Consider the following 13,522-nt stretch of genomic DNA (forward strand, 5'->3'; position numbering starts at 1 on the left):
TTGGAGCCAGAACTGTGCAGGAGGAAGAGAGCAGCATGGAACGCCTTCAAGAAGAAGTGGTTAAGAGGATGAAGAACCTCCGGCTCTGGGCACATCTTTTCGACTCCACCATTCTTCCTGCACTAACATACACCTCAGAGACCTGGGCCCTATGAAAACAGTATGAGAATGCTATTCGGGTATCCTAAAGAGGAATCAAAAGAGCCATACTAGGAGTATCATGTTTCACTCAAGTGAGAGAAGGAATCCGGAGTTCTGACCTCTGTTGACGATCAAGAATCAGGGACACCTCGGTGGTGGGGAATGTGCACTGGTGGAGGGATGGGTGTTTGATCATTGTGAGAATGTAACCCAAACAAAAAGCTTGAAACTATCTCACGGTGATTCAATAAAATAAAAAAGAATTTTAAAAATAAAAGAAGAAAAAAAAAGAATCAGGAACGCTGTCTCGTTTGCCAAGGTGTCAAAAATCAGATAGGCTGGACAAGTAATGTGATTCATAGACGACCACTGGACTAGAGGTGTTACTGACTGGATTCCACGGGACGACAAAAGACCATGTGGCCACCCACCAATGAGATGGTCAGACTTCTTTGTCAAAACCCTGAATGAAGGATTTGAGGCTCTTCGTGTTCCTGGAGTGAGCAGATATCATTGGGCTACACTCACACATGACAGGTACGTTATTGGAGACATTATTGGCACCCGCTCGAGCAAATCGAAGATCAATGGGATGACAAGTGATACAACTGATGTATATATACAATATATGTAAATATACATATTACATATATATGTAAATATAGTCTTGAGCCAAGGAGCACATGCCTAGCATGCACGAGTTTCTAATATTTTAATCTAGGGTGCCACATGCAACCCCCCACCTTCCCTAGCACTACCAGCCTGAATAGCTCAAGCACCAAATCCTCATATCCATGTTGCAGGGAGTGCCCCATCAAAATATATGTATTATATATTTATATATACCCTTGACCCAACCCTCGAGATCCCCAGAAACAAAACCTAGAGCTGAAGAGAGAGTTCAGTGGGCTGGAATGCATGCTTTGCATGCCAGAGGCCTGGGATATAATTCCTCTGCCACATGCTTTCTCCAGAACCAACAGAGGCTGCCCCAAATACCAAGCCATGAGTAGCCCCACAACACCATCAGGCATGGACCATTTTTTAAAATAGAAAAAAAAAGGAAAAGGAAAAGAAGAAAAAGGAAAGAGTGGCTGGAGCAATAGTAGAATGGGGAAGGCACTAGCCTTGCATGCAGCCGACTGGATTTGATCTCCAGCATCCCATATGATCTTCAGAGCCTGCTGGGAGTGATTCCTGAGTGCAGAGCCAGGAGTGACCCCTGAGCATTGCTGGGTGTGGTCCTAAAACAAAAACAAAAATGGAAAGAAAGGAAAGAAAGAGAGAAAGAGAGAAAGAGAGAAAGAGAGAAAGAGAGAAAGAGAGAAAGAGAGAAAGAGAGAAAGAGAGAAAGAGAGAAAGAGAGAAAGAAAGAAAGAAAGAAAGAAAGAAAGAAAGAAAGAAAGAAAGAAAGAAAGAAAGAAAGAAAGAAAGAAAGAAAGAAAGAAAGAAAGAAAGAAAGAAAGAAAGAAAGAAAGAAAGAAAGAAAGAAAGAAAGAAAGAAGTCTAGGACTAACGCCAAGGCTCATTTTGAAGTAAATACACTCCCCAAGTTATTCTAATGCATAGCCAGGGTTGAAAATCACTCTCGAGCTCCTTAGCTGTTTAATAAGAAGAGAATTAATTAGAAAACTTTGTTTCACTGCCTATTGCCGAGAAACATTTTCCCCCTGAGTGGGCACATGAAGGACCTTGTTTCCGGATTCTACAGTCTTGGCATGAGAATAAGAAAGGTTTGCACACCCTCCCTTATCTCCAAACTGCTCTTACCTACATTTCACTACCAGGAATGATTATTAAGTACTAAATGTCTATCATATCTTTTCTATTAGAAGTTCAAAGCAGTGGATTCTCCTGCCCATTCTGAAAAGGACTCCACTCAGGAGGCTTTTCTCATTAATATTTTTGTTGTTTCGTTTATGCTTTTATTGAGGAGTAGGGCAGGGGGATGGTGGTCCACACCTGGCAGTGTTTGGGGTTACTCCCAGCTTCATGCTCAGTGGAGAGGAGTCACGTCTAATGGTGCTGGTGGGGGAAGGTATACGTGGTGCCAGGAATCAAAACAAAGCCAAGCGTGCACCCTCGCCCACCAAGCTATCTATCTCCCTGGCCCCTTCTCAGAATTTTTGTTTGTTGGGCCATACCCAGTGGTGCTCAGGGCTTACTCCTGGCTCTATGCTCAGAGTTCACTTCCGGTGGGACTTGGGGGATGATATGGGCTGGAAATCAAATTTGGGTCAGGCACATGCAAGTACCTTACTTACTGTAATATCTTTCCAGCTCGTGCTCAGGATTTTAAATAAGGCAAAGGAAAAATGTCCGAATACAGGACAGATGTCTTTTCTGCTAGGAAACTACATAATGTAGAATAATACCAGGATTGCTAGTATATTAGATGTTGAGAGTGGGCTGAATGTAGCCCCAGTAGGCATCACAATGAGAAAGGAGAAAGGAAGAGGGTGAGGGTGCATAATGAGTTCTAGACCAGTGCTTTGCAAATTCTCTAGTGTTTGTGAATTAAGGGAAGCTTGCTAACATGCAGGATCTGTTTCCCAAAGGCTGGAATTAGATTTGCAATTCTGCATTTCTAACCAAGTCTCAGGTGACACCAGTGTTGCTGACCTACGATGACACTGTGAGTGAATAATTCTAGAATTCAGGACAGGCTGTGGGGGAAAGCTGCCAGAAAGATTTGCTCTCGCCTCCCGCGGGGTCCCTCACAGAGAGATTCATGGAAGTCACTTCTACCCTCCAAACCTTAGATTTCTCATCCATACAATGGGATAGGTCCAAATCAGAAGTCAAATAACTCCTGACATCAGCCTCTAGATTCCCTGGAAAGTGGGGGAGTGATAGATAGCACAGTGGGTAGGGTGCTTGCCTTACATGCGGCTTGCCTTGCACGCAGTTGACCAGGGTTCAATCTCCAATATCCCATGTGGTCCCTCAAGTACCACTAGGAATAATTCCTGATGGAGAGCCAAGAGTAACCTCTGAGCATTGCTGGATGTATGACCCCCCCAAAACAAACAAAAGCAAAACAAAACAGATTGACTGGAAAGACAGAAAATACTGAAGATAAGCTGGATGTGATTTCTCCTCTCATCACCCAGAAGAACACAGCAGGAATCTTCACAAAACATGCTCGTTAATCCGAAAGTATTTCGAGTGTGGTCCAGAAACTCTTCCACATGTGGAGTTGTCGGACAGAGGATCAAGGGGCCAGCGGGGATGGGGAAGCCTGGATGAGGAAAGTTGTACTGTGTTGGGCACCTGGACCCCAAGAGAAACTTTAGCCAGTTCATTCACTTCAGAATCCTTGGTTTAACCTCCGTTTCCACTTCAGCCGAACCTGGTCCCCTATCACAGATGGCCACTCGTCTGCTCTAAGTGCAGCAAAGGAAAGGAGCTCTGTAGGCAGAATCTGTACCCTTGCTCCCCTCTGGCCTTAGAGACCTTGCCCTGATAAGCCCTCATGGCTAGGAGTTTAGGTCCAGCATGGCCGGATGAGGCAAGGATCCGGTTCTGTGTCCGTGATAGAGATGCTGCCCAGAGGGACCCACCAGGGAAGAACTGGACAGGTCAGTCCTCACGCAAAAGCTTTAGAATCACATGGTGGGTGCTGCTTTCAAATTTTCTATCTCCCCACCCCATTTTGTTTTGTTTTAGGAGGGATTTGATGGTGCTAGAGAACATTCTGGCAGTGTTCGGGGGATCATGTAGTACTAGGGCTCAAACCTGGGCCTCTCGCAGGCAAAGTACATGCTTAAGCTTGTTGAGCTACTTCTTCAGCCCTTGTTTTTAGATTTTCAAGTTTGAAGAAGATACACCTAAAGGGACAAGCTATTTACATAATTATACCTCTATCAATTTATTTATTTATTTATTTTGCTTTTTGGGTCATATCCAGCGATGCTTAGGGGTTACTCCTGGCCCTGCACTCAGGAATTACTCCTAGAGCTGCTCAGGGGACCATATGGGATGCTGGGAATCGAACCCGGGTCGGCCACGTGCAAGGCAAACGGCCTACCTGCTGTGCTATTTCTCAAGTCCTTCTACCAGTATATTTAGACACAGACACCATGCCTAGCCACTCTCACTTTTCTTTGGGGGTGTGTGTGGATTTTGAGCCACACTTAGCTGTGCTCAGGGCTTACTCTTTGCTCAGCATTCAGGGATCATTCCTGGAGGGCTCAGGGGCAGTATGGGGTGCTGGGATAGAACCTGGGTTGGCTGCATGCAAGGCAAGTGCCCTTCCCACTGTATTATTGCTCCTGCCCTGCCACACTTTCACTTTTATCTCATCGAAGCAATAAGCACATCACAGCAAATGTGGGATTAATTTTCCCATCTCATAGAGGAGAAAACAGAGGTCAACAAAACTGCCCTAACTCACCCAGCAGATGACCTGGCATTTGATCCCTGGCTCACTTGTCCCCAAGACTGGGGTTTCTTAAGCTAAGCAGCACGGGCCCACCTTGTGGGCACTGACCACTTAATCTTCCTTAAACTGAGATTGTATGACACTGAGGAAGGGGAGTTAATTCTGCTTCCTGTCTCTAGTGCAAGAGAAGTGACATGTTAGAACATCCCTGGCAGGCCCTGAAGCCAAGATGTCAGTTGATACGCCTGATTGGGGGAGGAGGGCAAGGAGGGGTGGGGGCTGGGGGGTGGGGGTGCAGCTTGACAAAAAGATGGCACCAGGTGCCTGGAACTCTAAATGAACACCTTGGGTGGGCCTACTTCTTTCTAGGTACAGACTGAGGTGCTCTTACCTTACAGACCACCTTGTGTATATCTCCAGCATATGGGATCAGTTCTAGGCACACATTCTAGTTTCCTGTCCGCATTCCTGAGACAGAGGCAGGTGCTGAGAGGCTGCAAACAGGCAGGGGACACCACCTCGATGAGCCGCCCTGAAGAGTGGGGGAGGGCAGAGGAGGGATCCCCAAACAAGACTTCTTAAGGGAGAGAAACAGGATGAAAGGGGACCTTCTGGAACCCCGGGCGACCCCAGACCCTCGCTCTCAGCAGTTGGCTTCAAGGCCAAGTGGATTGAATTAACTTAATCAACCTAAAGGAACATGAACCAAACCAGCCCGTGACCGGCCTGTGCCACCGGGAGCCAGGCTGCCCTGTCTTTCATTTGCAGACACACTGTCTTGTCAGGTCGTAACAAACTCCCTGCCAGTCTGACTGACAGCTGAGATGCCAACCGCTCTCCACCTGGGTATAGAAGCATTTCTGTGTGCAAATGAGCACACATGCATGCATGGGCATGCACACACACGCGCATACACACACACACACACACACACACACACACACACACGCACCCTGCCTACTCACTCACCAGGTCCTATTTCACATCCTTCTGCCCTCAGGTGAAGCTGAGTGGATGGGATTTCCTTCAGGGTTTGCCCGGAGCTGCTGATAATGTAATACGTTGAAAAGAATGGCTTCCTTTGTTCTTAGAGAAATACACTAAAAGATATTAACAGTCTGGGTGTTAAAAAAATGGGAGGTATCTATTTATCATTTTATTTTGCTTTTGTATTTGAGCTTTTCCACAATAAATATGGATCACCTAAAATTAATAATAATAATAAACAACACTTAAAATTAAGGATGAGATTTCCTTCACTACACTACTTTCTAATGCACACTTTCCCTGGAAGACACTGATGCATTTGGCCGTGTCTTTGGGGCTTGGGCAGCTGTGTGGTATGATGGAAGGGTCACCGGGCTAGGAATGACAACACTCAAGTTCAAGCCACAGTCTTCCAGAAGTTTTAAATTTGGCAGCATCAGACAAATCACTTGCCTTCCCAGAGCCTCCTCTTTCTCATCTTTACCCAGATGATGAAACTTGACAAATGTCAAGCGGCATATCATTCTAATTATTCACATAACTTTCCATATTACGCATGTTTGTATAGCCAAGGAACCGAAGGTTCTGAGAATTGTAGCATAGCTTCAATTGGTGCCTAGGATGGTGCCCAATGGGTCTCCCCCATGCCCTTGAAGAATGCCCCTCTCCCCTTATCAGTGAGACGGACAGTGCAACATGACTATGGGACACTGCAGAAACAACAGTGTGGCTTTGAGGCTGGGTCAGACAAGATATGCGACTCTGCCTTGCTTTCTCTCCTTCTAGGGAAGCTAGTGGTTACATCTCATTTCCTTATGGAGAAGTCCTTGGAGCTTGGGAGATCACCCACCTACTGCCAACCACGTGAGTATGGGTGGACCATCTTGAAAACTGACCCTCCAGCTCCAAACCTGCGGCTCAGGCAGCCCTGGGGGTTACCTGCCCGCAACAACCTCGTGAGTCACCCCAAGGCATAAAAAGAACCAACCCCAATCTAAACCACGCCATATTTCATGCCCCATAAAAGCTGCACGAGACATGTCAAGTTTATTGTCACTCTCAGCTCTTAAATTATGGGGATAACTGATCTGCAACAATGAAGAATCAACCTTAAGCTGGCAGCCATCTAGCAAGGTTAGAGGCCCGCATGACTTAGGGAAGAGCAATTCATTTCAAGCCAATTTAATTTCCTTTCATGATAAAGTGCCCTGGCAGGTGGATAGGGGAGGGAGATGCAATAAGTGTATTTCACTGACCTCATGAGGGCTTTTAATTTGATACCACATGCCACTCTCACCCACAAGCAGGGAGGAAGGGTCTTTGCGGTGGTTCATTGATTTAGTCCCAGGAGAATGGATATGAGAGTCAATCTAGAACGTATGAGAGGGGAAGGGCCATGGATACCAATATTAATATCAAGACTGAAAGTAAGGGTCTTTACTCATCTGCATATTTGCACCATTTAAAATTCATCATGTAGATACCGCCCCCTTAGAGGACCCCAAGTTCTTTGGAATCCAGTAATCATCATTTATTGAATAAACAAGGAACGTGGTTTTAGTCTCAATTGCTGTTTTTGTCTTTTTTAAAAACCCCACAGACTTTCAGAAACATCTGTCTTCTCTGCTTAGTGGGGGGGTGCTGTCTGGGTGATTAAGCCATCATTTTTGGCTCTTTTCTTTTTTGGTGTTTATTTGGGAAATCAAACCCAGAGATGCTTGAGACTTTCTCGTATTCAGGGGTCACTCTTGGCATTGCTCAAAGGACCATATGCAGTGCTGGGGATTGAACCTGGATCAGCCGTGGATAAGTCAAGTATCTTAACTATCTCTCTGGCTCCATCTTTGATTCTTGAGACGACTGTTATCTCTGCCCCCTGTCCTATCCTTGGACTACTTCACTCTTTTTATGTCCCCAAAAGCCTGTGGAGAAGGGCCAGAGGGATAGTATAGCGGGTAAGGCATTTGCCTTGAACACAGCAGACCTGGATTTGATCCCTGCTATCCCAAGCTTGTCAGGAATAATTCCTGAGCACAGTGCCAGGAGCAATCCCTGGGCATAGCTGAGTATGACCCCAAAAATGAAACAAAACAAAACAGAAGCCTGTGAAAAGTGGAAAAGATGTTGCAATCCTGCAGGGTAGGTGGGTTAAAAATGATCTGCAGTCAGCAGTCCCTTGTCCCCAGGCTGTTGCTACTACAAAGGACTTCTCTCAATTTCTTTCTTCCATTCTCTAGTCTGCATTGCTTGCTTCTTGCAAGCTCACCACCTCCAACTCAATTGTCAGTTTCACACTGAGGGCTCTGATGCTAGACCAGATTCATAATTTAAGATCGGCTCCATGCCCTATCCTACCTATCTCTGTTTTACAGTTGACAAAAATTTCCAAGGGGAGTAAGTTTTTTGTGTGTGTGTGTGTCATACCTGGTGATGCACAGGGGTTACTCCTGGCTCTGCACTCAGGAATCACTCCTGACGTGCTCAGGAGACCATACGGAATGCTAGGAATAGAACCCGGGTCGACCACGTGCAAGTCAAACGTCCTACCCACCATGCCATTGCTCCAGCCCTGTGAGTAACTTTTGAGCAAGGAACCAGAGTGGGTTAGAAAAAGATCTGCCACAGCTCTTGGGTTTCTTCCAGGCAGAAGAACTAGACTGCAGGTCACTGGCTGCCGGGCCCAAGCAGAAGCTAAATCAAGCTGGCCTGAAGCTAAAGAGGAAGGAAACGTTCACAGTATTGGTTCCTAGAGGGCTTAGAACTGGATTGCTCATCAGTCCTGAAACCATACCAAAAGGAGGTGAAGGTCATGGTTTTGAGGTTATGGCAACTTGGTGATTCATCCCAGCATGGGCTCATCCCCCAGAATGTACTTTCAGTTTGCATTATGATTTGTCATTTAAGCTGATGTGATTTCCCTTCCAATAAGCTCTTGACCAGAAAATATCTATTTCTCCATCTAACTGAGGTTTTTGTTTTTGTTTTTCAAAGTCACAATTTCTAGAAATCAGGTTTGCTCACTATTTGTCTTCTCTTTGAAAGATAAGCATTTATCAAGGCTTCTTTTTCTGATCATAAAAGTAATATATATGCAAGAATTTTGTTTGTTTGGGAGCCACACCCAATTGTGCTCAGGGCTTATCTCTGACTTTGTGCTCAGGGGTCACTTCTGGTGGGGTTTGGAAGACCATATGTGTTGCCAGGGACCAAACCAGAGTTAGCTGCTGTGTGCAAGGCAAGGACCCAAAACCCCATGCTATCTCTCTGGCCCCACAACAATTTTAAAAGTAATACATGTGCTCACTGCAAAAGAATCTGGAAAGCACATAAAGTGGAAAGAAGATATTCATACATATATGAACAGTATATAACATATAATTAGACACAAATTATATATAAACATAGGCAAATAGGCAAATATTTTTAAATGGTAGTATGTTTTTGTTGTCTTTCCCACGTGTATATGTAATTTTCTTTTGTTTGGTTTGTTTTTTCGGTCACAAGTAACAGTGATCAAGACTTACTCCTGGGTCTGTGCTCAGGGATCACCCCTGGCAGTATTTGGGGGACCAGATGTGGTGGTGAGCATCAAACCTGGGTCAGCTATGTGCAAAGCAACGGACTTACCCACTAATGGACTTACCCACTACACTATCATTCTAGCCAATACATGTCATTTTAAAAAATCAGAATAGTTTCAAATGCTTTTTTGTAAACTTCTGTTTAAGAGTACAGTGTGCACTTTCTGGCGGTGACGGCCTCCCCACGAGAACATGCCTCTCGCCAAGGACCTCCTTCACCCCTCGCTGGAGGAGGAGAAGCGGAAGCACAAGAAGAAGCAGCTGGTGCAGAGCCCCAACTCCTACTTCATGGCCGTCAAGTGCCCGGGATGCTATAAGATCACCACCGTCTTCAGCCATGCACAGACCGTGGTTCTGCGTGTCAGCTGCTCCACGGTCCTCTGCCAGCCCACGGGCGGGAAGGCAAGGCTTACAGAAGGATGCTCCTTCAGACGGAAGCAGCACTAAAAGCTCCCTGAATCATATGAACGGGAAACCATCCCAATAAACACTTTTTGGATATAAAAAAACAAAAGAGTACAGTGTGCATAAGGAAGGATGATATGTTTTGATATTAATAATAAATGAGTTTTAATAATAACTTAGGCTTATTGAGAACTGAGACATGTTTCAGGTCCCTTACTAAGTGCTGATATTGCATTTACTGAATCCTCACAAAAACTCATTAAGGAAAATGCTATTATTGTTCCCATTTTACACCTAAGGAAACTGAGGCTCTTTAGGTTACGTACGTGTCCAAGGACATCTAGTTAATAATATGGTGGGATGGAAGATGTTTCACTGCCACAGACTGTATTAGAACTTTTATAACATGTATAGATTTGGACTTTTTTTTTTTTTTAGTGATAAATGCCTCAAGTGGAATTGCCATGCTGGAAATGCTGGCATGTTTCTTTTTAAAAATGAGAATATTTTAATCAAATTGAATATATAGTCATCTTGAATAAAGACCAAGCTCCTTTTTAACTTCTCTAACACTATAAAAAAAAATTAAAGGGAGAAAGAAAATTCAAGAAAAGATTAGAGGTTTCTGTCTTTCCTCCATATATTATTATTCCCCCGTTTATTATTAGCTAATGTTGTAAACTCTTCTAAAGTCGCTGCTATTTTAGTGCTTGATAGCGATCTAAAGTGTCTCTGAACATTGAGAGAGCCGACAGTTGCCAGGGTCCAGGACATATGTTGTCAAGTGCCTGCTCAATTTTTCCATTTGATGATCATCTACTGGGTTTCTCTAAGGCACAATGCTAGCCATGCACTTAAATGTAATCTGTTTAGCAAAGCCAGCACCCATGGGTTCAGACTAAGTGGTGAAGTGTTTGCTACAAGCCCACCCCACCCACACAAGCTCTCACTCAAAGAGTCAATGAAACATTGTTTCAAAATAAGAGCTCTAAATGTTAGGCTAGTTACACGGACATCCATTATAGTGCCTTGATTGCAAGTAACAGCAACCGGTTCTGACTGATCTAAGCAAAAAAAAAAAAAGTTAATTTCTTGGAAGGCTCTTGAAAAGCAAAGGGAAGACTAAAGACTCAGGCTTGGAGCCCAGCATCTCCAGGAGGCTCCTGGCAGTAGGAAATGCTCAAAACTCTAGCCCAGCTGCTGTGACTAGAATGAGAACACTCCAACTGTTCTATTTGGGCCCGAAAACCTCCATTCAGATTTCAGCGTCCCTATTGGCCCCGTTGGCAACTACATGCTGGAAAGGGGTGGTACCTGGCTAACTACCCACCAGGCAATGTAGAAACACCATTAGCACTATTTGGACTAGAGGCTGGAAGGCTGACAAGTAAGAAACGTCCTTGCATTTCTTAAGAATGATGACTGCCAAAGAGAGGTCTGGCAACCCTACTCCCATTTCCTTTCAGTCTTTTTCTCTCACATCCAGAAGCTGTTCCACAGAATGTCACTCCAGTTATGTGCAAACCTCTCTGATCCGCAGCTCTTTCTACCCCTGCAATGCAAAATGTGCGCTTAGGATCGCAACATCTGCATCACCTGGGAACTTGGAAAAGCAGATATTCAGGTTCCTCCCAGACCTACTAATTATTCTACATTTCAACGACTCCACAGGTGGTCCCGATGCAAATTGGGGATAACACATTAATACATTTTTCTGGCTTCCCTCCTCTCTCTATTTCTTTATTATACAGATCAAGTCTCTTACCAACTTGAAAGAACCCCCTCTTCTGCCAGGCGGTGGGAAGGGGGGAGGGAATGGAATGTCAATTGCAAGGTTGTCTCAGGGAGAGAGAAAGGCGATCATTCACGTGCTAATTATCTTGTCTGGTAAACAAGGACTAAACAGACGCTCTGTGACCTTGGAGAGCTCTGTGTTCTGAAGAGAGATGACCAGCCAGTACAAATGGATACCGAGGGCTTCCCGGGGCAGTGGTACGGTTCTCAGGGCTGAGCTGGTTTCTGACACAGCCCGATCTGGCGAGGATCGCAGGCACAAAGGGACAGAGCGGGAAACTAAGTCGTACTGGGATTCACAGATCATTAGGGTGGCTGCGGGACTGTGGGAGCCCTCCCAAAGGTCACTCTGGGCTGTAAGCGGTGCCAGGGTACCCATGACTGGTCTGTCTTCTACTCAACTACAGCGAATCCGGGGGCCAGTCTCAGAGAATCACAGAGGAGAGAGCTGGAATCTGCTAAGCTTCCAGCTGAGTTGCAAGTTGCAGTTTTGCAGATTCTACAGATCAGGTGTCACCCGTTGGACTCTCATCCTGTTGGTCTTGGCAACATCCCAATAAAGCTGGTCGGAGATTTGCCCCAAAGTTAGCGAAGTTCTGTGAGTCATTTCTCAGGAACTTAGTGGCAGCCACTTGGCTGAACGTAGCTGTGCAGAGGATTGTCCAAGCCGGTGGCTGCAGCCAAGGCGTGGCTGAGGTGTTGGTGGTGAAAGTGGGGCAGGCTGCGGGCGTGGCAGAAGGGGAGGCGCCAGACAGGCTGTGGGCGTGGCAGTGGTGGTAGTGGGCGGGGCCGTGTCCACGTGGTGCCAGGCGTGGGCGTGGTTATGACATATGGCTCCAGGCTGTGGGCGTTGCGGTCCCCCGCCCCCCGCGGTGGGGGTGGGCGTGGCCACGGTGGCAGTGGGAGGGCTGTGGGCGTGGCCAGGCTGTAGGTGGGTCAGGTGTGAGTGTGGGCCTGGTGGTAGTGGTAGTGGGTGGTTGTGGGCGTGGCCATGTGGTGGTCAGGCCCAGCTGTGGGCACCGCTGCCATGGTGACTTGGAGTAGGCTAGGAGCGTGCCGGTCAGACCCGCGAGGTAATCGCTGGAGGAGCTGTTGCCTGGGCACAAGACAGGTTACGAAGAACTGTGTCCTCAGTCTCCCGATGCAGGTAGAACTTTAGGCAGAGTCTGGAAAGAAATGGAACCCGGGGTGGGGCGGGGGGGGGATGTGCTGTAGGGTGGGAAAGCATCAGAGACCCAGTAACACGTCTTGGTGTCCACTGCTGGCATGGAGTCCAGCGTGGGGTTGGACCGCTTCTCTCTGGAGAGTGTCCTTGATGAGCTGTCTGGCAGAAGTGTGCTGTGACACAGGTCCCCCACCCACTGGATTTGGCAGTGGGTTTGTCCTCTTCTAGGACACGGTCCCTCACCCACTCTCATGTTTCAGGCCCACAGGCTGCTAGGAGGGACTGCACCCATCCACCCTCCCATCTTCCTCGGCCTCCTCCCTTCCATTAGGCAAAGTTAAGGTAAGTGGAGGTGGGTAGGGACATGGATCGGAAAAACATGTGCTAGGAGGGCCTGAGTTGATCTCTGGAACAAGGGAGAGGAGGGGAGGGCAAGGGAAGGAAGGAGAGGAGAGAGGAGGGGAGGGGAGGAGAGGAGAGGAAAGGAGAGGGGAAAAGAGGAGGGAGAGGATGGGAGAGAGGGGGAGAAGAGAAGGGAGGGGAGGAGAGGGAAGGGGAGGAGAGGAGAGGAGAGAAGGAGAGGAGATATTAGGGGAAGAGGAAAAGAGAGAAGAGGTGGGAGAGGAGAAGAGAGAGAGGGGAAGGGAGGAGAGGGGAGAGAAGAGCAGAGGAGAGGAGAGGAGGGGGGAGAGAACAACCCAGGTGCTCCCTTCCTGGTGCAGCCCCTCTCCCAGTGAAGCCCCAAGTTTAACTGTGCTCAGCAAGCACACTTTATTGGGTGTCTGCTGGATCCCAGCTGTTTATGGAGCAAAAGGCTCCTAGGAAAATATACATCCTCTGTGTTCTTAGAAAAGTATGATTTACACTTCTTTGACATTCTCTGATTTCAAATGGCACTTACAAAATGCCAGCACTTCTGAGTTTTATTTCTGATATTTGTACCAATGAAGCAAAGCCTCTGGTTAAGATTTGGAAGTGGGGGGGAGAAAATGTTTTTTTTTTAACCTGGCACCTCAAGATGCAAAGTGTTAATATAAATTAAATAAACAGCAAGTCCGTGTGTGA

The 13,522-nt window shown here is 46.6% G+C and overlaps 1 protein-coding gene across 1 annotated transcript; it reads left to right on the forward strand.

Annotated features, from left to right (window-relative positions):
* Positions 1–9,271: 9,271 nt before the first annotated feature.
* Positions 9,272–9,549, forward strand: LOC101554588 (40S ribosomal protein S27-like). The gene has a single exon (XM_012933692.2). The coding sequence runs from the start codon at positions 9,286–9,288 to the stop codon at positions 9,538–9,540; it is 255 nt and encodes an 84-aa protein (XP_012789146.2). The 5' UTR covers positions 9,272–9,285; the 3' UTR covers positions 9,541–9,549.
* The last annotated feature ends 3,973 nt before the right edge of the window (positions 9,550–13,522 follow it).

The sequence above is a fragment of the Sorex araneus genome, chromosome 4 (genome assembly GCF_027595985.1).
Source record: "Sorex araneus isolate mSorAra2 chromosome 4, mSorAra2.pri, whole genome shotgun sequence".
In the NCBI taxonomy this organism is placed as follows: domain Eukaryota; kingdom Metazoa; phylum Chordata; class Mammalia; order Eulipotyphla; family Soricidae; genus Sorex; species Sorex araneus.

Excerpts from the sequence above, each read along its gene's own strand:
- LOC101554588 (XM_012933692.2), top strand. The coding sequence starts at position 9,286 with ATGCCTCTCGCCAAGGACCTCCTTCACCCCTCGCTGGAGGAGGAGAAG.